Below are 24,599 nucleotides of genomic sequence, written 5' to 3'. Positions count from 1 at the left end.
TATATACAGTCAGCAACATAATTGCAATTTTTGCCACTTCATCACGGTTAATTGCCATATTATCACAAACAGATTGGTCCCCATCTTCAAAGCAACATTTCAAAAGCAACAAGATCATAAGCACATGGTCAAAATAATTTTGCTCATGCCACAGTCTCTACCAACTGTTTTTCCCTAGTGTGACAGTAGCATCTTAAATGGTTTATGATCTCAGTTGCTAGTTTTTATTTATCTATTTATTTGTTGCATAATCAAATTATGTTCTTTAAATTATCGTCCCTGTGCTTTAGGGTGTGCAAACCATAAGACAAATCACTTTAAGCATGCTACTCATCATGCCTGGTTTTAAAACACCATGATGGTGATGGCCAAAATGCTCTGTTCAAGGCTTTATAACAAGACTTCATTACCTCCTGAGTCACGGGGGCTACATGCATCCTTAGTTTGTAGTTGGTTTGTTAGCTTAAAAATGTTAAAAACAAATGGTTCTATCTTCTTTATACTGTCTATGGGTTTCCACTTGCTTCCAGCCTTTGTGCTAAGGTAAGCTAATCTTTCTTGCTTTGTACTTTGTGCGCAGGCATGAGAGTGGTATTGATTTTCCATTCTAACACTCAGGAAAAAAAAAAATCAAATAAGCAAGCATACCAAAAAGTTAAACTATTACAAAAGTTACCAAATTGAAAAAATTAAAAACAAAAACAAAAACAAAAAACAAACCAAGAATCATACAAAGCATCCATCCATCCATCCATCCATCCATCCATCCTCAGAACATACAAAGCACTAAAGAGAAAATTAGACATGAATCCATTCAAAATCTCTACAGAACCACTGAAACAGTGGAGTACAGTGAATGTAAAATGTAGTGATCTGATACAATAAAAAGCCCCAAAGTAGTGTTTTACAGAGTCCCTGCTAGTCGTTAAATTCACAGTGAAAATCCCTCCATGTTTTACTACTGATGTCAGGCCAACAAAGCTACAAACAGCAATGAAGGACTCCATTGTTATTTCTAACTGGTAGAAGCCCTGAGGTTATTTTTCCTCTGCCTTGAAACAAATCAATGAAGCACAACTCACTTTGAACAATTGCACATTTGCTGAAATCAGATGTGGGTTGAGGAGCCAACTACCATCGCACTTATTCTGTTTGTTGACAGAGGAGGACTTTGATAAACAAGCCTGTTCTTTGAAACAGGTGCCCGAGCATGAGTTCAGTTTTGAGAGGCGATTCAGAAAACTGACTGATTAGAGGATGTTTGTTATTCTGCATGCAACCATTCGGATTCTGTGTATCCTTCCCAAAGTCACAGAGAGGCTTTCGGTATAAACAATGATACTATTTATTTTTTGGATAACAGAAAAGTTTGACATAGAAATTTCAGAATTTTCAAATACCCCTGCAGCCAAAATGTCTGTGTTCTCCTGTCACTTTGATAAAAGCATCAACAAACAGTATAGCTTGATAAAAATCAGCCTCTTTATGGAAGTTTTCTTTAGCCAACGTTGCCCCCAAGTGGTTACAAATTTCATGAAGTACCAGTTTACGTTACAAATTAACATACCGTAGTAGATCTTGTGAAACTCTGCCCCGTGTTATTGTTTCACTGGCTTCGATTGCATCATTCTTGTAAAATGTGAAGTCTGCTTTCTCAACTGAGAGACTGAAAAATTGAAGTTATGGCTTAGCTATGATGTGTTTTTCCTGGCTGTTTGACTACAGTAAACACAACACGCAGCCCAGCCAGTTCACAAACTCAGCTTATCCTCACTATCAACATGTGGAAATGCTTTCAAATTGCTATCTGCTAGCAGCAAATGGTCTTAAATCAGTCATTTTAATATCAAAGCACTTAACACTAGAATGATGATTACTTGCAGGTGGACAGCCATGCTGCTTGTCAGGTCTGCATTTGAAGAAAATGACTGAGCTCTTATCCGACACGTACAGTACAGCCAGTGTTCAATAGGCAAGATCACATTACAGAAGATTACTTTGGAGTTTCAGCAATTTTCCCAAATTACACTGGCCTTTGGTCTCTGGTAAACTTGATTGACTTGAATGGTTTTCATTAGAAAGCCTAGCAGAGTCTCAGCTGCTGATGCTGGTACAGAAAAGTCGAGGCATTTGAGGGTGAGCGGGTGCAGCTGGGACACTGGAAACGAACGGGTATGCAAATCCTTTTGTGGAAATGCTTCATCATGTTTTAAGGGAACACAGACTAGCAGACTATGCTCTTTGATTTGTGAAACTCATCTGTATTTCACAAGCCTGACATTCTCCTACTACACAGCCATTTGGTCTCACTTAGTTGTCTTTCAAAGGATCTCCTCAGGAAAGCAACATAAGTTATGGAGTTATTAAATCAACACAGGCTTTCATAATCAATATGGAAGAAAAGTACTGTAAGTATATGGTGCATTTGGTGGGCATTCACAATAAAACCTCATGTGATTTACACTCTGTGTCATATTTGAACTTAAGTCCACCCTCCCTCTGTCTCTCCCCATCCAAAGAACTAAATCTAAGTAATGGAAATCAGTTAGATGTCACAAAGAGCCTGAGCCCAGACTGACAAGAAAATAGCCATGAATAACATGACCACCCTTATTACCCTCCTAGGAAAATACTTAGAGTGGGTTCCAAAATGAAGAGTAATGCGGATACACTTTCTGTGTCACAAAGAATAAGAGCTATTTATCATGGCCAGAGATATTCCCACATTCCCCTCAGCTGTCTAGTTGCCTTAACTGCTGCCAGAAAACTGAAATTCAAGAGGTGTATCTGCAAGGAGTTAAGGGCTGGTGTTATAGCTTCTATTGATTAAGACACTATACCATCCACCCAAATGCATAGGAGTCAAATTAATTTCCCAAACCTAGCAAAAATCAACCTTAATTCTCATAGTTATGTCATTTAATGATATCTATAGCCTGCATCTGTGGCTGGAAAGAACAACCAAAACAGGGAACCGTGTGTTAGGTGTGTGTGTCCATGTTTCTGGAAGGATTTTGATGCCATCTTGAGGAGATTTATGGCCATAGCAAAAACTAAAGCACTGCACTAATTTCTATTGCAAAACAAATATTTGGGTTACATTTCCACGATATCGGATATCGCTCTGTATTTGAGTCTATTCAGAGATTAATGTCAGAGGATGAAAGTGTAGTCATTATTTTTATAGAGGGCAATTATAGTCGAAACGAACCAAATGTTGTGTTTAACTTTTGAGAGCTTTGATGTATTTGTCTGTTCATTAGCGTGATTTAAACTCCAAGCAAAACAGCTTTAGGAAAAGAGAGGACCAGATTGAAGTTTGAATTTCACTTAGTGAAGGGGTGTAGCGGTTTTTTCAGGGCAAGCGACCGAGGGTCATGTAATGGATCCATCAAGCCAGACCTTGATAAATAAATAAATAAATCAGACATCACTTGTGCTTTTCAGAGTCCTTGAGTGAATGAGAACATTAAGTCACGGCCGCTGGGGAAACACATCTGTTTACGAAAATTACATCCTACTTAGATATTATCGTTTCTTCTTTAATCATCTTCCACCATCTTATCCAGCCATCATCAGAACATGACAGTTTCGAGGTCAGATGCACACACTCCACCCAAAGCCATCATCCAGCTGACAAAACCCCAAGTGCTTTCGGTATGGCAGCTGCACACCAAACAATCCAAGACAGTGAAGACTATTCACATGCTAGTTTTCAATCCAAGCAAGATGATATGAGGTTCTTCAAATATTTTTTTTTCCCTTTGCTGCATCAAAAAGCCCCAGACTGGCACAGGCTTCCAGTGACATTTGACCTGAGTGGCTACTCTTTGCCAGCATTACAAACCAGTGAGTGTACCACCAGAATGCCAGTTCCAAGAACAGATTTCATGTGGTAATTACTTCAAGCAAAGTTGAGTGCCAAAGCTGGAAAGCATGGATAAAATTGGCAAAATTTCAATAACACAAAGAATGGCTTGTTGTTTTAGGATGAACTCGTACTGCTTGTCAGATCTGATGTTTGGTGGCTTGCTGGACCTTGTTGTGATCAGGGTGAGGAGCATATCATATAATTACTGCCACCAAAGTATAGCCTGCCAACTGAAGGAAAGCTCAAAATACCTCTCGTTATCTGTATCAGTTTGCAAAGGATACTGTTTAAATTATCAGGGTTTTTTAATGCATTATACCAAAGAAGTTACAGGCTTAAACTAGAATGATGCACATAGGGCAGCCACTGTTTATCTACTGCACACAATAGCATAAAATATATTTTACAACACCACAAATCCTATTGTATTTAGCATACTCTGAATTAGCTCCACCCTCCCCAGTTAAAAAAATGAAAGTGAATCAGTTGCCCTATTATCCAGTCTAGTAATATTCTATTGTTATACATACATATTTTTTTTAAAGCACTTTTAAAGCTTGACTTTTACATGAACCGGATGTTTTATTTTAATGTGGTTTCACTATTTCTACATGTCAGTGCTTCTTCAAACAAGATGAACAAAGTCCTTGTATTGTGTTTAAATGAATGAAAACCGTGATGATTTTGTTTGCAAAGTTTAAATGATTTTTAATGGATAGGAAAGCATCACCAAACTTTAGTGTTTGCTTAACAGTTCAGAGATTCACCTTTTACATTTGATTGTAAAAAACAATTGTGATTTAATGTCTGTAAAGAGCACAAATATAAAACATTTTAAAACAAAGACAAGTTTTGTTGCTATTTTAAAGAAATCACAAAAACCCCCAAAACAAACTGTCCTTTGTTGATTTTACCTAATGCATACACTAAACCGCATACTGCAAGCCAATCAAGCTTTGATGCACAGCATGGCATCCAGGAGGTTGTCTGTATGTCTGGTATGTGTTGTGATGAAACCGTGGCTCTTCAAAAGCAGGCTATATTCAGCTGCGCTCCTCTGTTTCCCCTCGCTCATGCTAAGGGCCTGCAGCAGCCCGCGACTGGGGGCCCTTCTGCCTTCATCCAGGAAGATCTCGCTTAGCAGGAGTCCACAGCCTAGCAACACGATACATATGCAGACATAAAACTTCAGAGAACAGATATGTACTCTCTTATCTCTTTACATTACAATGTTTTCACAAAAAAAGCCCTGCATAAGCAAGACTTGGCTTTGAACTGTGCAGCCTTTTTGAAAGGAGCTCTTAAGATAATTTGCAACAGTGGTTTAGAACAAAGATGCAGTTTAAACCAAACTAACCAACATGAGAAATAATCGGTGAAATCAGTTTCAACAACCTCCAGATGTGAAAAATGTGATTGTGAAAAACAACTGAGAATATTATACTAAGCATAAAGTAACAATATACTTTCTGTGTGAAGCAATGATGTTGTTCAGTCAAAATAAGTACTGAAATGAGTGGACATAGTTCCCCCAACTTTACCTGAAGTGCATGCATCTGCGATCTTACTCAGTAGAATATGCACTTTCTCATCAGGCAAGTCATGAAGAATTCTCGCCAGGATATACAAGTCTGCTTTGGGCAATTCATCTTTAAAAAAATCTCCTGATCATAAAGAGAAAAAAAAAACCCACACAAATTTAATCACAGTTAGTATAATTTTTTTTAGTATATTTGTCACTCTAATATCATTCAACTATCAATAATTAAAAATGTATTTAAGGTACAGTAGCATTTTCAGTGTAAGATAGCAACTGACCTGCTACAAATGACACCCTGTTTTCTGTGTGCTGTGGTCGGAAAAATTCATTCAACTCGACAACAGCGGGCAAGTCAAACACTATTACAGACAACCCACGATGCGCTTTGGTGAACTCATAAGCCATGGCACCAGTGCACCCTGAGATAGTGAAGAGAGAATAAAGATGTAGAAGAATGGTTTCTTATTCAATGACAGGATGTAACCTTTAGCATTTTTTTTCTTACCTCCAATGTCACAGGCTGTTTTATAATCACGGAGGTTAAATGCTGTTGCTACAGTTTTTCCTGTAATGTTTGCAATGTTGTGCATGGCCTTCATGAATCTCAGTTTGCCTTCCCGACTGTTGGAGGAAGTTTCCTTCAAAGAAAGATGACGTGTTAAATATGATCTCATCTGCACAATTAAATATGACCCTGAAATTAGAGATAGTCACCTTGCCAAAGGCCTTCTCACGCTGGCTGGTCCCCTCCTGCACAGCACTCTCAAGGTGGGAGAAGAGGGGCCAAATGGTTTCGTTACAGTGCTGGATGTATCCGTGCAGCGAAAAGGGGGCATCTGACCGCAAAAAATCCGTGGCCAGTTTGGTGTTCTCATACACTGGCTTTTGGCATGCTAACAGTAGAGTGACAGTAAGATATTTCCAAGTTAAATATTAAACGCCTACTGCTGGAGGCAAGCGAAATGCATCATTAAGCAATTAGTAAGAGAGCTGGCTAACTTTTCTCTACGCTCTTCAACAGTCCCAGAGATACACAGGCTTCCAGCAGACATCCAGTCCCCTTCGCAGATGCTTTAATCTCTTGGGCCACCTGTGCTGCATCCAGCCCAGGCCTGCTGTGCAGCAGGTCAAACAAACACAACTTGGATGCTGTAAACAGTGCCTGCAACATTTTTGGAAAGGTAGAAGGAAATGCACAAACAAAGTGTGCTTTAATGCTGTGCTTTAAAAATGTGAATACGAGATTGTTGTTAGACAATGAAAAGCGTGTGAAATATTAATGCATGCTGAAAGATAACTACATTGTTTTATGCATAACATAGTGCATTATTTACTATATTCCACTACAGTTCCATACCAGTGCGTCATCATCTGAACGGGCTACGAGTCTATAAAGTAGAGTTCACCATTTCCAAAATTGGAATTATTTACTTCCTTTAGACAACAGGATCAACACCAGTTCGTGCATTAAATGTGAAACAGGTGCAGCAGAGTTTGTACGTTATGTGAGTAACTGTGTCACAGGTGTGTCCCACCTCCCACCCAGTGTAGTTACAGATAGTATATTGGATCCCGTCTGTGTACTAAATGACACATTACATCTGTCTGTAAAGGTTTGGATAACCGCAGCCAAACTAAATATTTTGGTTTTTTTTGAAGTGTAAACACAACCTTCTTCAGGTTTCATTGCATTGTCACTTTTTATTTTCTACATTTTACCACAATAACTGGATATGCAAACAATCAGGCACTAGGACCTTTAAGAACTCAAAAAGCCTTAATTGATTTGCTAAGAGCAGACCAAAGCAGGTCAAAGACCTGGCAGGAACCGTTGATTTCTACCATATGACAGTGCTTTTCAGAAACAGATTTAACAGACACATGAGCAACATTTTACTGTTGCAGTGCATCCTGCACAAAGTGAAAACTTGAGACAAGTTCAATGTTTTTTTTTTTGTTTTTGTTTTTTTTTAACCACACTCACCAATGGTATATCGGGAAAAAACAAAAAGGAGTTGTTTCTCTCTAATGAAAGAAAGAACAACTTGACAGCTGTTCAGTATGTGGGCAAATTTGCTGAGATTTGGTGGTGCGTGGGAACTGGTGACAGAGGAAACACTCATGCACATGGGAACATATTGCACTACATTTCAAATTTTGAATGCAACTCTTTCAATTTCGTTTGCAAAGAAGTTTGTGATTCTTTTCTTTTCACGTTGAAAATCCACAAATTTGTTTGAAACCCAACATTTTGCACAAACCTGTACATCCCATTTGTTTAAATCTCTGTCCTCGAGATTTGTGGTCACCTTAAGCTTCACAGGCAGCTTGCAGAATACACAGGAAGTCACAAACTTATCAAGGCATATGTCAGCACATAACTCTGCGAAACCACAGCAGGCTGTATTCACTGATTTGCTTGTACAGATTAAGAACAGCTATTATACTGTGAACCAACTCTTTATGCTAGCCATCGTCTGGTTGTGATTTTTTTGTATGTAATATGCATATATGGGAATGGCATCAATTCTCCAATCTTATCTTCAAAAAGAAAGCCAATAAGTCTAACAGTTCTTTTAAGCTGAGCTACATGCTGCCTTACATTATAATCTGTGGAAGCCAACTACACAAATAATGAACATATAAACATTTTACTGTGAAAGGTCACTGCATGAGTTTTGAACCACAGGCACTAATTACCTTTGAGGCTTTGAATCCATCCATCAGTTCACAGATTTTCTCCAAATCTCTTTTTTTAGGTTCAATCACCTGCTCTCTTGGAAATGTTGCATTCTCATGGAGCTTGGCCTCCCCGTCATCTGTATGTTTAGACAAGCTGTTGACCAATGTCCTGGAACTTTCACTCACTTCACTTTCATTGTCTTTTCTTTTCACCTACAAGAGAATGTTTTATATAAATAGTGACAAAAGGTAACAGATTTTGCTTATGTGGTAAGAAAAACAAACCTTATGGACAGGACTGGCTGTGGGGCTGATCTGGGTATGATGTGTTTGACAACCATAGGGGCTGCTTGGTCTGGGAATGGATGGGGAGTTGTGTTTGTCTGAAGACTTGTGGCTAGGCTGAGCCAGAGGGACAGGCTCACTTTTCTGGTCCAAAGAGGAAGTAGAAAAATTGTAAATAAGGTCTAGCTGTTTGCAGAAGTGGTTGAGAGGGAAACCCACAACATTGAGAAAGTCTCCATGGACATACTCTACCAGCATGCCACCCAGAGCCTGAATGCCATAGCCACCAGCCTTGTCCCTGACACACACAGACAGAAAGATTTCACTTACACAGCACATGTTGACAAAAGGTAAATACACACATAGGTTTACTGGATGGATCTTGAAACAACAGATCAAATCCATTTTCACACTATTTCTGAACTAAGCGGAGTTTTTAACGCTTCTGTTGACACAGAAGAACACAGCAAACACAGCTGGGACGAAATCGGGCATCAAAGTCCAAAAAGCAACAGGTTCATGAGACTCACATGCAGTTAAATGACCTCCATTGATCGCATACTTAGTAAGAGAAATCAATAAGTATTACAAATGTGACAAGTTCAAAAGTTCACACTCACATGGGTTCACCGCTATTAATGTACTCCCACAGCATTTCTTCTGAGAGATCAGCAAACTTCACTTTAGTTTCTTCGTGGAATTCAATCAGCTGGTAATCGACTTCTTCATCTTGGGGGTAGCGTATTGAAGAAATGAAAACACAGTCACACCATAGACTTGTCCAGTAAAGTCCTAATAAACATTATTATGGTGGGGAATTTTTGCTCTTACTTGTTTTGCTTACAAAAACATGTGCTGGGATTTGTAAAAGGGAAGTGCTTCCTTTGGATTTTCTTTCATTTTACAGAAAGTGCAATTCTAACAGTTTCTGAGTTTGAACTTACTTTCCTTTTCATGGCAGAGGACGATAGCTACACCAGTGAACACACTGTGCTCTTTACCACTCAAACTGGAAGAGACAAACAGATAAAATCCCCACGATGCTTTTCAGTTTTTCTTTTCTAATATTAACTCTGAAGCCTTGCAAATGATACAGACCTTGACAGCATCCTATAAGCATCATGTTTGTCCAATGGTTTCTCCAGAATCATGCCATCTACACTCTGTGGATGGCCAGAGTGAATAAAGAAATACTTACATAAAGCTTTTATTGTAGGAATTAAGAAAATGTACAAGCGCTTCTACCTCCCATCTTACCACAATTGTGTCGGCCCCGATAACTATATCTGGAGTCTTCAGGTGTTTCTAAAGCAAATCAAGACAAAGTGTTCTCAGTGATAACATCTGACTATAATTTTTACTCGGGCATACCAAAGGTAGCTTAACTCACAAATGGCATCCTCCTGGCTACCTCCAAGGCCTTCTGCTTGGCTGTCTCAACAGCATACTCATGAGGTGATTTGAAAAGCCCTTTATTGAGGGTTTCCTTAAACCAGGATGGTACAACCTCAAATCGTAACCCCTGACAGATAGAGAGGCACAAAGCAAAAATAAAAACTCAACACTCTTATCAGATTTACCAAAGGATGAACAATTCAGTCAGTGCAGGGTTTCCTGAATCAACAATCTTTCAAATTAAGAATGTGAAGTGCTTCCTTCCTTCTAAGTTAAGCTACACATGGTTAAAAGGATTTTCTTGCCAAATAAAGGCCTTCAGTTTGTACCTATCGACTGAATTGAACCCTCTGTTGTTGATGTTCTGATTTCCTCGTCGTCCCTATGCAAATCTGCCTTCTTAAATTATCACCCACAAAATTGTGTGCAGATGCTTCATTTCTCACATTCAAATTTAATGTAATCATTTGTCACAGCTATTATTAACATTATTATTGTTATTATTTATCAACCTCTAAAATTCAAAAACATGCATACTTCAGCAAGATTTTCACTCCTGATTTTTAGTAATCAGGTAAATCTCAGTTGTGTCACTAAAGCTACATTGTATTAGTGAGAAAACTGCCAGACTCCTAAACTTTCTTTTGCTACTTCTATGTATTTTGCTACTTCTTGATAAACAAAACGTCTTAATATCAGATCTCTTCTCCTCTGTCCTTCTGGTTCATCCATAGTTATCAATCCTGCCTGCATGCCAGAGCTCCAGATGCTGCTGTATCTGTGTGTGTGTGTGTGTGGCAGTGATTATTATTGTTGCCACAAAATGCTCAGTGATTGTATGAAAGTTCTCTCTTGTGGTTTTAATGTGGTGGTTAGATGGGGTAGGCACCTTTTCAATGTTGTAAACTACAGGTGTGTAGCCTAACTGCAAGTGTGAGTTCAAGCACCTTTCAACCTTCTGTTCCGTCAATTGCAATATAGGGCATAATAAGTCTATAATAGGCTAAAATATTAGAACAATAATAAAATCATGTTTTATAGCTTAGATACTGATTCATGATAGGCATTATATTTCACCAATTTTTACCAAACAGGAATTGACACATTTACAATCACCCCAACTGTCCAGCTGCTGAAATCAACCTACATGCTGTGATAATAATCAGGAAAAGGCATACCGCACTGCGCAGAATCTCCAGTCTCCTCGGAGAAGCACTGGCCAACACAACTAGCTTACCAGCAAGCTTGGAAATGACCGGGTTCAGTACCATGGTGGCTTTCAGGTTGAACTGCCCTTAAGATGAACGGAGTTAAACATTAAAGATGATATGAATGAAACACAAAGAAATGAGGTGACTGCAGCTGTTCTCACAGCCTCAACCTACAGTACTAATCAAGTCATCAATCACAGGACATTTTTTCTAAGTATCAACCTCATTTATATAAAATTTAAAAGAAGAAACATTCTCTCCTTCCAGTTTATATAACATCAGGATGTATGGCTTTCACTCATGCACATTTAACAGGTTTGTACAATGAACTCATACAGCGTCATTGTATTAGCAACTAACTTCTTGAATAAAGGTAATAAATAGATAACGTCGCATTTTGGAAACCACCCGACGTAACATTATACAACACAAGTTTCGCGCAAGCAAGACAATGACCTAAAACTCACCGTACACAGTACACAACTCTAAACACACACTTCTGTTAACCTGGTACTAACAACACTAATTCATACGAGCTAACTTGTGCTAGTGTTTGGCTTTACAGCTGCGTAGTGAGAAGGAAATAAAAAACAGAACTGCAAGTGAACAAAATGTTACTACAACGTTTGGCGAGCGACGTCATCCCGAAACGACACGGTTAAATTCTCTGAGCATTAATGCAGCAGACAGGTACCGCAGCTGCCTCTCTTACCTGTACAAATCAGGAAACTGTGCGAAACCCGTTTGCTGAGACAACCAGCGTCACGGCGCATACGCGATGACGTGTAGTAAAGTGGGCGTGTCTACGAAACGCACATGTAGGTAGTTCCACCAGTTAATTTCTAATATTTTAACAATAATAATAATAATAATAATAATAATAATAATAATAATTTTATTTATATAATGGTAGAAAATTGAACAAGAAAAATTAAGGTATTATTACATAGTCATACATATTACATTACAGTACAGAGGCAAGGTATTTACAGAGATACTGACAAATATTGTTACAGGTCAGCTATTTTTAAAACAGTGCTCATATGACACAAATTTATGCTACATAATTGCACATGCTACATACATTTTCAAAATAACTCTCATGAAGCTTGTGACAGATATTAAAACACAAATATACACCTATATAAAATACAGATATACATACCTATCAGCCACATCATTAAAACTACCTGCCTAATATTGTGTAGCTCCCCGTCAGGCAGCCAGAACATCTCTGGTGTACTGGGGCATGGACAGGGGACCTGTTGTGCCACTGAGATATTGCGAGTGACCCTCTGTAACCTAGTGGTTGTTGGGCACGTCTTTTGTGGACTGGGATTGTTTTGGCTCATGCCGCAGATGCCTGATCAGATTTGGGCCTGGCTGGGCTCAATTCCTCAGCTGGGAAAATCCGCTGCATTTGTTAAAGTAGCGGCAAGAATGCCAGGGCAGAGGATTTCCCACACAGCACAACTTTGTTTTGTAATAAGATGATCAAAGTGATTTTACCTGTCAGTGGTTTTAATGTTGTGGCTGACTGCTACTGGTCTTTAATGTGTTTTTTTTCCTAGAAAAAAAATCTAATGCAGGAATGATTACTTGTTGACAAAGAGACGCAGCTGCTATTTTTATTCATTTATTCTGTTTCTCTCTCTCTCTCTCTCACACACACACACACGCGCGCGCACACACACACACACACACACACACACACACACACACACACACACACACACACACACACACACACACACTTTTACAAATAACTTCAAAAACTGACTCAAGGCAAGATGGTATAAGAGCTTGACTGGCTTAGAATAAACCTGCTCTCAGTCTCTGTTTTGATCACACTTCCTTTCTCAAGCCTTTTGTTCCCCTTTGACCCACTCGCTCTCTATGCTGTGGTGACTGTGGTTCCAAAGACACTATTCTCTGTCCTCTTTTTTAACCTCACTGTGCAGAGCACAAAGTTTCTTTGTTCTCCATCTTCATTGAATCTCCGCTGCTCAAACTGTGCAGATTTATTATCGCTCTCAACTTCTGTCTGAACTCCTTAGAAGCAAAGTAGTAAATAAATGGATCAAGGCAGCTATTTAGACAGCTGAAAGACAAAGACAGCTTGTAGGCGGTGTAGACAGACTTCTTATAGTAGAGTCTTAGCACACTATGTATCAACAGGAGGAAATTGTTTGGCGCAAAACAGAATGTGAAGACTACGAGAACGATGAGTGCCAGACGTATTGCCCTCTTTTTCTGGGATGTCTTTGAATCACTGGCCAGCTTGCGTATGACACTGACGTAGCAGAATGTTGTCACACAGAACGGAAGGAGAAAGAGGACAAACACCATGGTGAAGAGGAAGGCTGCCCAGGCCGCCACAGATGGAAGCATGTTTGCCTTCAGTACGTCAAAGCATGTGGTAATGTTGAGCTGAGGGACATGATAGGTCAGATCTGTGGTCATCAATGGATACAGAGTGCTCAGGACCAATGCCCACATAATGAGGCAGCTGATGATGGTGATGGACTTCTTCTTTCTGATCCGCCTGAACAGCATGGGCCTGACAATGCCCAGATAGCGGTCAATACCGATGGCCATCATTGTTAGGATGGAACAGTACATGTTGGCGTAGAAAACGAGGGTTAGAAAACTGTAAGGGGGCACAAGAAGAGAAGTGTTTTATTTACTTGCCAGTTGAAGCAAAAATAATCATTAACAGTTTCATGAAGAGGAAGTGAATATTCGCTTCACTTTCACATATTTTCTTTTTAAAGATGTGGCTACATTCAGTATCAGAGCATCAAGACTGTCAACCTCTGCCTCGTGGGAAGTATTTGTATAAAATTTTCTTGAACTTTAGCAGATGAAACACTGTAGCACATTTATGTAACATAACTTTGTTTTTGTTTTTGGACAGATATGATCCTGTAATCATAAAGAATACATACCTGCACATATTCGGTCCCAGATTCCATTGATATCCTTGGAGATGGTAGGAGATCTGAAATGGCAGTGCAGCACCGAGAGCCATGTCAGTGAGAGTAAGATTTATCATAAAGATGATGGAGGGAGTCTTGGGGGAGGTACGGAAGAGGAGAAGCCACATGGACAGGCCATTTCCTAACAAGTTAATGGCAGTGATGAATATGTAAAAAACCGAGATGGCGACGCCGGCTTCAAAGTTCTGCAAAAAGCTGATTGTGGCGTCGTCTAGTTTGCTGGAATTCGCTGTCATGTTTGAACCTGTGTGCAAGGGTTAAAAAAAAGAGTTTGTGAGGCTTATGGAAGGCAAATCAATGTTTGTACAGTATACTGGTAGAAGTAAAGCAACGCTATGCACACCATCCTCCTAAGAGCCAGCAGTTCATTTTTGTCCTTGGTCGGGGACATGAGTCGAGACCTCTACGTCAAGAACCACTTACGCAATCTATATGCGTCCTACTGTAGTGTCAAGGCGAGATTCTGGGATTTCTATTGATGTCACATTTGTGGTGGTTGGGCAAACAGAGCACGTGAACTTTTTCTTTTCAAAATGATGGGAATTGCAGCTTCCACATTTTATGGCCACAAGGGAGGATGAATGACATGGATTTTCTTGCAGATATTATGATTCTATTGCTAAAACTCAAATTGTTTTTTGAGAGTCTTAACTTTGATATAGTGGGATTTCCAAAACAAAACTTTTATTCAGCATCCTTTGTAGTGGACAGCAGGACTTACTATCTCACATTTTCAACCCATGTCCAGACTTAAAGATGCAAAGGGTAGGATGAGGCAGAAAGGATTTTACTCAAAACTGTGGAAGGGGAGTCAGTCTTACTGCTCACTGGGGATGGGGTGGAAAACTCAGAGGAAGACGTGTGAGTTTCTGGCACTAAGGATGACTCCACTTCCACAGTTCTGAGTGAAATCCTGTCTGCCCCACTGCATGATCATTGTTTGTGCCATGGGTGACATGACCTAATTAAATAAAAAAGCTTGACTATAAGAAGCTACGTGTTAAAATGATGCTTTAGTTATCAGACGTGTTTCTGTCATTTGTTTTAATATTCATGAAATAAAATGTATTTATTTATTTTTTATTGGAAAACACAAAAATGGAAACAATATCATTACATCACATCATTCTGTGATCAGACTAGACGTGATGTCCACTACAAGGGAAAGAAGTTTTTCTTTTTTTAAAAAGAAGAAGGAAATAACAGTCGTGAAGAAAAAGGAAGATGCGACATGTTTCTTTGAATAACAATGATTTCCTTCTGGGTCTTAGGAGGATATAAAAAAATAATATGTTGGCTTTACCTAAAAAAGTATGCAAACCAATAACCTAAAATAAATAAATAGAATCATATAAGGGAGCAGCCAAAAGTCAGAAAACACATTTACTGTGAGCGTGCAATATTTATATTTGGTGTAGAACTAACAAAGAGTAAGTCCCATAGATTTAATATCCTCTGTCAAAGTAATTTCTTAATTTGCCCTATATGCTGCTTGGTTATATAATAACAGCTTTTATTAATATTTGAACAGCAGCCACAGATAAGGACACTGAATGTGTAAACCTTAACACCGTTCTCGCCCACACAAACACTGGAAACTATGTCAAACGTTCCCAACGATCTAAGCGTGAATGCAAACGTAATTTAAATGAAAATCACAGCACAAGTAAATACATGAAAAATAATTTAAAAAATCAGTGCAGAACTCTCCTGGAGGCCAAAGTGCCAAAACTCAGCACAAGCTTAACTAGAGTTAAAACACTAGTATAAATCAATTTACGTGCACAATTTAAACAATTACAGACACTGTTTGCACTGACAGTGTACAGTACATCTTAATGTACTGTACTTCTTAATAATAAAAAGTAATTTTTTTTTTTTGGGGGGGGCTGGCTACATCTTGTCTGAATTGATGTTACAAACAGTACTTCTCTGCAGAAGCATAACTGATTGATATCAAGGTGCAAAACAGATACCCTTGCCCTTATTCCAAGAATCTATATTGGTGTTGATGTTTGCGTTTGCAAGTAGCACATGTGTCGGGTGGAGTTTTCACACAGGAAAAGAGCATGCATGATTTGTGGTGTAGCGTGCCAACTGTCGCTACAGGTAATTTTTTTTTAGAATCATATAAAATACTCTGGGGAGTAGACTTACACACTCTACTGATATTCTAAAAACATTCAAACTGTGAGCTGAAACAGCGAGACGAGGAACAGCAAAGGCAATGAACACAAACACTTTTCCCTCAGACATGGTGTTGGTGGTGAAGGGAATTACCACATTACAAAAAAAAAAGTGAAATCAACAGACCACCATCTTTGAGTCAGTAAAACACTTCTACCGTTTTAAGTAATGGAAATTACAATATTACTTCATCATTGTTACAGTCAGTGGTTACAACACCATTTTGGAAACTTACTTTTTTACAAATGATTTCTTCTCATTTCCCAAAACACATTTTTTTTCTGTATTAACACAGATTTACTGCTATGTTTTGCACATTTATGCTTTTAACATTATGCATACTCACTTGCCTTTGTTCTTGTAGCTGTTATTCAAACTATTGCCAAATAAGGCTGACTGTTGTAATCTTTGGCTTTTTGGCGCATGATACTAATAGGTCACGGAGCACATATGAAAGCATGAAACATGAAAATGCTTTATGTTAAAAGTTAAAAATAAATATAAATCATCTAAAAGAATGACAATTAAAACAGATAAGCCATTAAGCCGCTGACACAGTTTGTAGTTTAGGCACATTTTGAGGCATTAAAGTGGGAAACAGAGAGTACTGTATACAAGAGCTGAGAACTCACCTTTGTGAACGCACGCAGAAGATGTAAGTGGCATATGAGTGTCAGTTATAGATGTAGGTACAGATATTGTGACTAAGGAAGGCTGCTGAGGAAATGGGGGTTTAAGTATGGTACCAGAAGCAGAGGAAATAGATCATGTGATATCTTTATCCTACCAACTGTACTAACGGCCGCCCGTCAGATTCAGACTTGGAATTGACACAGCCATGTGTAAGACTCACCACATGCTGAAAGCATGGAAATCAAACACATTTACTTGCTACGGTCCCCTGCGTGGCTGTCTCGTCCCTTCCCATATTTTTCTGTAATGACTTGAACCATAACGGTCCTGTATGACAAACTAGTAAAACTAGCAAAAATTCTGCAACTGAACATTACAGAGAGCTCTTAAAGCTCAATAAAAAAAACTGATTTATAGCACACTCTTTGGGAGTTCCCAGTGTGTCATAGTGTCTCTTTCAATTTTACTCATTAAGAATGACTGAATTGTGAAGCTACAGGGGAGAAATGTCACAAACTAATACCTGTGACATGTATGCCAGCGGGGAAAACATCAGTTTGCATCTAAAACTGAATAAAATAACAAAGAATAAAGACTATTAGGATTTTCCCATGCTATGCTAAGGCATCATGAGAGTGAAGTTTGAGGTTTGAGCGTATACCAACTGCCGCCTTCCACACCTATATGAAAGCGTGAACTTGTACACATAAAAGTGACATTTTTAAGTAAAGTGAGAGTGTATGACTAACACACATTCACGAGACTTAGAGTGTGTACATGTGAGCGCCTGTTCTGCTGGCTTCCTGTTGAACATGATACTTCTGCTTTATCTGACAATAAACAGCAGCTGAGGGCATACTACAGAAAGAACAAAAACAAAATGTATGAGTAACTTTTGTTCAGTCTCACCCACAAGGCTGAGAGGCCTCACAGGCAACAATGACTATACTCTTACTGCACTGACTACACAGTGGCTATTGCGAATAAGATACGATCATCTATTCATATGCAAACAGCGACTCATAACTAGCAACTGTTAACGCATATTACGCCCGGGTAAATCCTGCTTCACCCAAAACTGTTAGAGAAACACAGTAACAGAAAAACGGTTAAGTCCTTTTATTTTCTCACAACTTATGGAAAACAGCAACAACAAAATTATACAGGAGGTATTACATGTTTAAACATTGTCAGTTCTTACGTTGGAACACGTGCAAAAACAAACAAAGAAAAAATATATAAGGCTTATTAAACCAACTATATTACTTTATGAATATTTGTGACTTCCCCATTACATTTAGTTCATGGCATTATTAGAAAACTACGCAAACAGCATAAAAAATTAATTGTAGTCACCTATTGGTGCCGTATTTTCCAATATTACACATTTGATTTCTAGGAAATATTTTATAGAAATGTAGAGAAGGTGTTCTTCCTGGCTCCTGGGTGATGATGTACAAAGCTTGACTCACAAAACAATTCTGTCTCTGTTGAATGACACCTCACAATAAGATGGACCAAAATTAAAACACATAAGTAAAATGTAATCTCATTCGCTCGCCTTTACCCACCATAACACCCGCAGAATTTTCCATCTGGCATTTTCTACATCCACTGTCTGTAAGTTCTAGTTACATTATTCTTAGTTTACATAAAATCTACAGGATCATTATAAAACATATACGATCTGCTCAATATAGAAGAAGATCTCTTGCAGAGGATGAGGATATGGTTTAGCAAGTAAACTGTTTATGGTTGTTGCCAATTAGCCGCCTCCCACACGGTCACACCTCAGTGCCATTACTACATAGAATGACACATAACTGGCTCAAATGCTGATGAAGTTAAAAGTAGCTAGCAGAACAGTTTCAGTAGCAGTTTTAGCGCCAATCTGTGAATGAGAACTGAGGAAGAGTGGGTCATACTGCTAAAAAATTTGGGACAGATTTAACTCACTATTGTGCTGTCACCGCCCCCCACCCCCTGACCAACACTCAGATCTCTGAATTTCATCACACCTAACATGTGGAAAAATTACTACAAGGCTGTTTGCTTTTGAAGTGCCTTTCCTTTTCAGCCGGGTGTATTCATCTAGAAAGCTCAGTAATAACCAGTCAGATGTGTCACCATCAACTTAGGTGAAAGAGCTGAATAACTGATTTGTTTTTCCCCTTATCAGCACTGCTCACTGCTCATCTTTACTTTTCTCGAAACCTTTCTCCAGCCCCGTTGCCATGGTCACAACATCATAACAGTGCTCTGCTCTGGGTTCAGGTGAGTGGCCCACAGGGATGCAGTCGTAGCCTTTGCCTGCCGAGCTCATGCGTTTTCTGTTGCGTGCGCCCGGCTGATAGAGCTGCATAGCCGGGCGGTCCTGCAGGGGCACAAAGAGCGCAGGGACATGGGAGAGACGAGCAGCACAAGGTCTGAATACACAACATTTTATATCTACATTCGTACCTTTCCTTTGCCTTACAATTGTTATAGGTCACTTACATAGTGTGTGTTTGTTTTTTGTTTGTTTGTTTTTTTAAAGCTGAACTCAAAGAATGAAGCATAGTGTTGACAGAAAATCCCAGGTACACACTCTGTGGTAGCAACTTTTTTACTCTGCTATTGCACATGGCACCATAATTTACAAAATTAACATCATGCTGTATTCAAAAAAAAAATTGAAACTAGCAGTACAGACCATAAGGAAAGAGAAGTCATAAATTAAGTGAGAAGCTGGGTCATTTTAAAACTGATTTCTTAACAATGAGAATTCTTTTTGCAACTAGAGGAGTCGCCCCCTGCTGGTCATTAGAAAGAATGATGGTTTAAGGCATTTATGTTTAAGCTTTACCAGGAGGCAACATCCTAATCTGTGAAAATATACACACACTTCTTGGCTTATAGACATCCTAGACTTAGACTCTCAGTAAGGAATTAAATTAGTGGGTAAAGTTAACTACGTATACCCAAGTTTACCACTGAGCCACTGAGCCTACTGACTACTTGTAGCTATTTGCCATTGTGCACACTATGGGTGAATGCAGAAATAATTATCTCCAAGGTTAGCTACCATTCACACAATTTCTAAAAGGGAACTGCTTACACATGCACATCAGAGTGCATGTGTAAGCAGCACTCCAGAGGGAGCTGCACAGAATCTGGTAAACTGCTTCAAATAGTGTCACATGAGAAATTGTTATTTTGGAGCTGAAGACCCAATGTTTGAAAACTTTACAGCTGCTGGCATCATCTTTGCTTGAAGCCTGAGGCTACATTAACTGACACTTTAGATATAGCAAAGAGGCTGTGAAACTGGCAGCCTACAAACAATGGTGCGGTTTTCACAGGCTTATCTGTGTGACAGGAAAAACACTGCAAACAAAAGAAACTAAAAAAAGAAAAAGAAACCCACTGATGATATCTCTGGTTATAATGTGTTAATGTTTTCACAGCTTTGCTTGAAAGAAACATTATTTCTCTGAGCTGGTCTATTATCAGATGGAAACAATCCTACATAAATCTGTGTCCGAAACAGGTTTACACCATGGTAGATGAACCAAATAGTGATCGCCTTCTCACCAATCTCATGCTCACCTTCTCGCTCACCTTGTTTCGGAGGCGTTCCTTCCTGTTACCCAAGTCCTCTCTCTCCTCCTTTCCCATCTTGTCTCCACTGTCGGGACAATAAGAATAGCCATGATGGTGGCTCTCTTTTTTTGCCCGGTCCTGGCAGTAGCCCTTCCCCCATTTGGTCTCATCCTTCCGCCGCATGAACTTGTCAAACTCATAGTGGTGTCTCTGTCTTTTCCTCTCCTCATCTTTCCCACGGTGATCTTTATCTCTCTGCCTGCGCCCATGCTGCTCCCGCTGCTCCTTGTCGCTCTCAGGCTGACCTCTAGTGGTCAGAGTATAGATTGCAGAAACATTAGGTTAGACACCTGAATATTAATTACTGCCAAGAAGAATTTGCACTATAAGAAATCGTGGAACCTTTCTTTAATGCTACACAGATCAACAATAATCCATTAGAATAAATAAAATGTTGTGGATGCTCGATTTCAAATTTTAAATTAGTGGTTTGATTGGTCTAATTCTGCTGGATGAACCAGAAACCGGCCTGGCATCACTGAATCATTTCACAATCCTTACTTGTCTTTGGGGTCCTTTGACTTCATTTGTCCTCCAGTTTTCTCCCATTTGCCTCTGTCTGCCTCTCCAGTGTCACTCTTGTCCTTCATTCGGTCTGAATCCACATCATCGTCCCTGTCACTCTTTTTAAGGAGCTGAATGTGCAGATAATACAGAAAAGAAACCTCCACATCTACATGCCATTACATCACCTAAACAACAAGGGTAAACAAGTTATTTAATGAGATTTTTGTGATGACTGGCTACCTTAATTTTAATGTCCTTATCAGACAATTTCTTCTGCTTCTCTGCCTCTTTTCGCTTGCGTCTCTCCTCCTCTCGTCGCTTTCTCTTTTCCTCCTCCCTTTGCCGTTTCTTTTCAAGCTCTCTTCTTCTTCTCTCCTCTCTCTTCTCCTCTCTTATTCTCTGTCGAGGAAGACATGACAGCTTGAAAAAGACACTTCACATTTCAAAAACACTTTGCAGATAATTTAGCCTTCTTACCTGTTTCTCAATTTTCTTATTTTTGATGTACTCCAACAGTGGTGTTGTCCGCTTGGCTAAAATTAAGCAAAGAAACAAAAGAATCAATTCATCAATAGATAAAAAAAAATGGTTGTATGTTAGGGGTAGAGAGATAGTAAAGTTTATAACAGAAGAAAAAAATAATGTGCATATTGCACTGTACCTATGAGCTCTCTAGTCTTGGCCTCTATCTCTCCCAGCAGAGTCTCAGGGTTGGCCATAGACTTCTCCTCATCGCAGGAGTAATTCTCCAAGAAGCGCTTATATTCTGGATCTGAGCCAGAATGGATTAAAAATGTAATCAACAAGTTCAGACTTCAATGTGTCAAATTTAAATGTTTAACTGTTGTTTCTATGTACATCTTAAACTCCTGTGAGAATGACAAACTGTATTTAAGACAGATTCTAAATAAGCTTTGTACTTTACCTTCTTCAATGCTCCCAGCTTTGGCATCTTTCTTTTTTAACTTCTTCTTGGAAATCTTCTGAAAGGGAGCAAACTCTACCACTGCAGGATACTCTTGGCCTGAGTAAATATTGAAACAGAAAGCAGCCCATCATTGACACACTGGCTGTCAAACAGTAACAATGGCAACAAAAGCATTAAAGCTACCTCTTTTCTCATAAAGATGAGCCTGTAGCAGTAAAGTAAACATGCTTTTATTTGCATTTAATATAGCAGAATAATCTGCCAGTGATGGCCACCATTGGCAATAAAATTAAAATGAGTTAAAAGCAGTAGAAGTACCCTTGTTGTCTATGAAGACATAGCCATCAAAACGGTCCCTAAACAGCAGGATATCCTCCGGGTTTTTAAAATTGATATATGCTCTGGAGAACAGGTGGGGGTACAGACTATGAAGAGAAAAAGACATCCAAACACTTCATGAATATATTTGTAAGACAACAGAATTTTGAATCCGCTAGTTCAGAAAATATTCATACCTTTGATCTGCTGGGAAGAACTCAAAGTAGTCATAAGATGGGAGCGGACTCAGCTGTTCCTCTAGCTGATCCTTTGACAGGTTAGGTGGAAGCCTTCGAATCACCACCTGTAAGCAGTCATTTGAATATTCTAATTTATGTTTGTTATTTTTATTTAACATTTGTTTATGCAGGGGTACATTAATATAACCAGTTTCCTTTAAAAATGCCTCGACTTTTCAGAGGCACAGTACTCAAGGACCCCTTTAATCCAAAGCTGTTCGTACCATCTGATGTGGTTCAAATCTCAAGAACTCAATTTGGATTTCTAATGGATCTTAAGGTTTTGAAAAATATCCAAACATATCAAAGATCTATCTGAGGGAAACGTGCAGCCATTGAAACTAAATACATACAAACACTGAAATTATTAACTCAAAGAGTTTAAACAAGCTGAAACACAATATAGAGATATAATACAGCCTCAGCAGTCTGCAACTCTTTTTTAGCCTTAAAAATAAGAAACAATAATAGGGAATTTGTATGTTTTGGCCTTAGACAGTATACAAAGCAAAACAAAATGAAAAATACACATAAAAAATAAGCACTTTAATTAAATCACTTTAGGTTTTGGGGCCTGAAGACGACGAGCCAACACACTAAACAAGTACTATAATCTAGTGTACAGCAAAACACATGCTGAAAATGGGTGTCAGCTGCAGCAAAACACAGGCAGGCTAAATAAGCATTAGAGGCCTAAAAGTGTGGTTACTTTGCATGCATGCATGCTTAGACAATAACGTGCATTGGACACAGTATTGAGAATCTCCTGCAGTCGTGTTTTGTGCATTCCGTCGTACATTATGTGGGAATCTATATATATCACTTTCAGATACAAACGAAAAGAATCGTTACGCGAAATGCGATCAGAGGGAAATGCAACATCTAGATTGAGAGGTGGCTGAAGGTAGGTGAATCCACGGGCTCAAACTCCCGTCGCTGTCCGCGGTGCTGAAACCATTCCTGCGCGTCTCCTCCATGACTGTTCCCCCTCCCCTCAAGCACCGTAAACAATGCGACACGGCGCAAATCCTCGGCTACCCACCTTCGTAAAGACCTCTTTCTTCTCTTCTTTCTGCTTCGGGTTGCCAGAAGTGTTTTCCTGCTCTCTTGGGATATCCCTAAACTGTATCTCGACAACACTTTTCTCCTTGCCCACGGTCATCTGGTCCTTTTCAGACCTCATTTCTCTCCATCTCCCTCTCCTCACCCACGTTAAGCCACTGAGCACTCGCGAGAATTCAGCGATGTCGCGAGTAGAGAGAGGTTTGAAAAGACAGCTTTGATGCTGCCCTGATGCGCCGTAGTCTAAAAGAACACACGAAATTATTTAATCAACAAATATTGTTATTGTTATACTCTCTTTTTTTTGTGGTTGGACATGCAGTTTACACTGTATTTCCCTCTGCGTTGGAGCTGTTTTTCCTGCTTGGTTTAAAAAAGAAAAGAAAAATAAAAGATATTATATTAAAGATATTATATTAAATAGAAAACTATCCACTTTGTTCAGACACGCGTTTATTTAGTTTAAGCTCACACCCAAAAAACACCAAGTAATGCAATCAGCACCAAAAAGCATATCTTCCGCTAGAGTTTCACGTAAAAGCAGATGGCAAAGAAACAGTTTTCGTAATAATTTTCTGGCTAAGATAAACCGGCTCCCACTTATGTAGTGTGCAAAACTCCGGTGTCACTGTGTAGATCCTGAGGTGGGCATCGTGCTGCACCGACTCGCAGAGGATGAGCTGCCTGCAGAACTGCACGATTCCTGGTGGGAAGACTGGCTCACTGACCGCCCGTGGATGTCTCGGCAGGGAACTGCAAAAAGGTCAACAAAACCCATTTCTTCACACTGGTCTCGGTATAGATATTTACACGGCAAGCGGGTGGGTAGCTGACTTTGATGCACAATTTACCCTTAGTGGAATAAAACCCACACATTTCTCTGACTTTTTTCAATAAACAAGTCCTGTTTTCTTTACAAACACACAAAAGCATGTTTTTTGTTTTTTTTTAGCTCGACCACCGGAGAATATTAATCCTATTTTATGAACTGCTAACAAACTCACCTGTTAGGAAGGTTTCCTTGCCGCTCCTGGTCTCCGCACACAGCCGAAGCCCCTCTGGTGTTGACACAGAGCTCTTCATGCTGGGGACAAAAGTGG

At 39.3% G+C, this 24,599-nt stretch overlaps 3 protein-coding genes across 8 annotated transcripts; all 3 read right to left on the bottom strand.

Annotated features, from left to right (window-relative positions):
• Positions 1–4,521: 4,521 nt before the first annotated feature.
• On the bottom strand, positions 4,522–11,756 carry asmtl (acetylserotonin O-methyltransferase-like). Of its 5 annotated transcripts, none has more exons than XM_030757587.1 (15): positions 11,697–11,756; positions 10,952–11,067; positions 9,769–9,900; positions 9,636–9,683; positions 9,477–9,541; positions 9,323–9,387; positions 8,999–9,107; positions 8,379–8,676; positions 8,112–8,306; positions 6,411–6,573; positions 6,126–6,304; positions 5,917–6,049; positions 5,690–5,830; positions 5,413–5,535; positions 4,522–5,026 (listed from the first exon to the last, which is right to left on the bottom strand). In XM_030757587.1, exons 2-15 carry the CDS (start codon positions 11,042–11,044, stop codon positions 4,821–4,823), a joined length of 1,950 nt encoding a protein of 649 aa, XP_030613447.1. In that variant the 5' UTR covers positions 11,045–11,067; positions 11,697–11,756; the 3' UTR covers positions 4,522–4,820. The 5 variants fall into 5 exon arrangements, with proteins under 5 accessions (XP_030613447.1, XP_030613449.1, XP_030613448.1 ...); XM_030757589.1 differs by having other exon boundaries at positions 10,952–11,062; positions 11,697–11,730; XM_030757588.1 differs by lacking the exon at positions 11,697–11,756 and adding an exon at positions 11,452–11,686.
• A 953-nt stretch (positions 11,757–12,709) lies between these two features.
• On the bottom strand, positions 12,710–16,865 carry p2ry8 (P2Y receptor family member 8). Its single transcript, XM_030757596.1, has 3 exons — positions 16,803–16,865; positions 13,933–14,227; positions 12,710–13,634 (listed from the first exon to the last, which is right to left on the bottom strand). Exons 1-3 carry the CDS (start codon positions 16,834–16,836, stop codon positions 12,935–12,937), a joined length of 1,029 nt encoding a protein of 342 aa, XP_030613456.1. The 5' UTR covers positions 16,837–16,865; the 3' UTR covers positions 12,710–12,934.
• A 1,042-nt stretch (positions 16,866–17,907) lies between these two features.
• upf3a (UPF3A regulator of nonsense mediated mRNA decay) lies at positions 17,908–23,650 on the bottom strand. Of its 2 annotated transcripts, none has more exons than XM_030757594.1 (10): positions 23,480–23,650; positions 22,396–22,502; positions 22,199–22,305; positions 21,878–21,976; positions 21,614–21,724; positions 21,430–21,485; positions 21,193–21,351; positions 20,947–21,080; positions 20,392–20,692; positions 17,908–19,177 (listed from the first exon to the last, which is right to left on the bottom strand). In XM_030757594.1, exons 1-10 carry the CDS (start codon positions 23,618–23,620, stop codon positions 18,989–18,991), a joined length of 1,404 nt encoding a protein of 467 aa, XP_030613454.1. In that variant the 5' UTR covers positions 23,621–23,650; the 3' UTR covers positions 17,908–18,988. The 2 variants fall into 2 exon arrangements, with proteins under 2 accessions (XP_030613454.1, XP_030613455.1); XM_030757595.1 differs by having other exon boundaries at positions 20,404–20,692.
• Between the last annotated feature and the right edge of the window lie 949 nt (positions 23,651–24,599).

Source organism: Archocentrus centrarchus, chromosome 21 (assembly GCF_007364275.1).
Source record: "Archocentrus centrarchus isolate MPI-CPG fArcCen1 chromosome 21, fArcCen1, whole genome shotgun sequence".
Classification (NCBI taxonomy): Eukaryota; Metazoa; Chordata; class Actinopteri; order Cichliformes; family Cichlidae; genus Archocentrus; species Archocentrus centrarchus.
Note: the sequence above shows the minus strand (reverse complement) of the source record. Positions and strands in the feature narration are given on the sequence as shown.

Excerpts from the sequence above, each read along its gene's own strand:
- asmtl (XM_030757585.1), bottom strand. Across the intron at positions 9,542-9,635 it reads TCGGGGCCGACACAATTGTG|AGTGTAGATGGCATGATTCT; the intron begins GTAAGATGGGAG and ends GGCCATCCACAG. Across the intron at positions 9,388-9,476 it reads GCTTATAGGATGCTGTCAAG|TTTGAGTGGTAAAGAGCACA; the intron begins GTCTGTATCATT and ends TGTCTCTTCCAG.
- p2ry8 (XM_030757596.1), bottom strand. The coding sequence starts at position 16,836 with ATGCCACTTACATCTTCTGCGTGCGTTCACAAAG. Across the intron at positions 14,228-16,802 it reads TTCTGCGTGCGTTCACAAAG|GTTCAAACATGACAGCGAAT; the intron begins GTGAGTTCTCAG and ends CCTTGCACACAG. Across the intron at positions 13,635-13,932 it reads CTGGGACCGAATATGTGCAG|TTTTCTAACCCTCGTTTTCT; the intron begins GTATGTATTCTT and ends GCCCCCTTACAG.
- upf3a (XM_030757594.1), bottom strand. The coding sequence starts at position 23,620 with ATGAGGTCTGAAAAGGACCAGATGACCGTGGGCAAGGAGAAAAGTGTT. Across the intron at positions 22,306-22,395 it reads TTCTTCCCAGCAGATCAAAG|TCTGTACCCCCACCTGTTCT; the intron begins GTATGAATATTT and ends TTCTCTTCATAG. Across the intron at positions 21,352-21,429 it reads ATAAGAAAATTGAGAAACAG|AGAATAAGAGAGGAGAAGAG; the intron begins GTAAGAAGGCTA and ends CTTCCTCGACAG.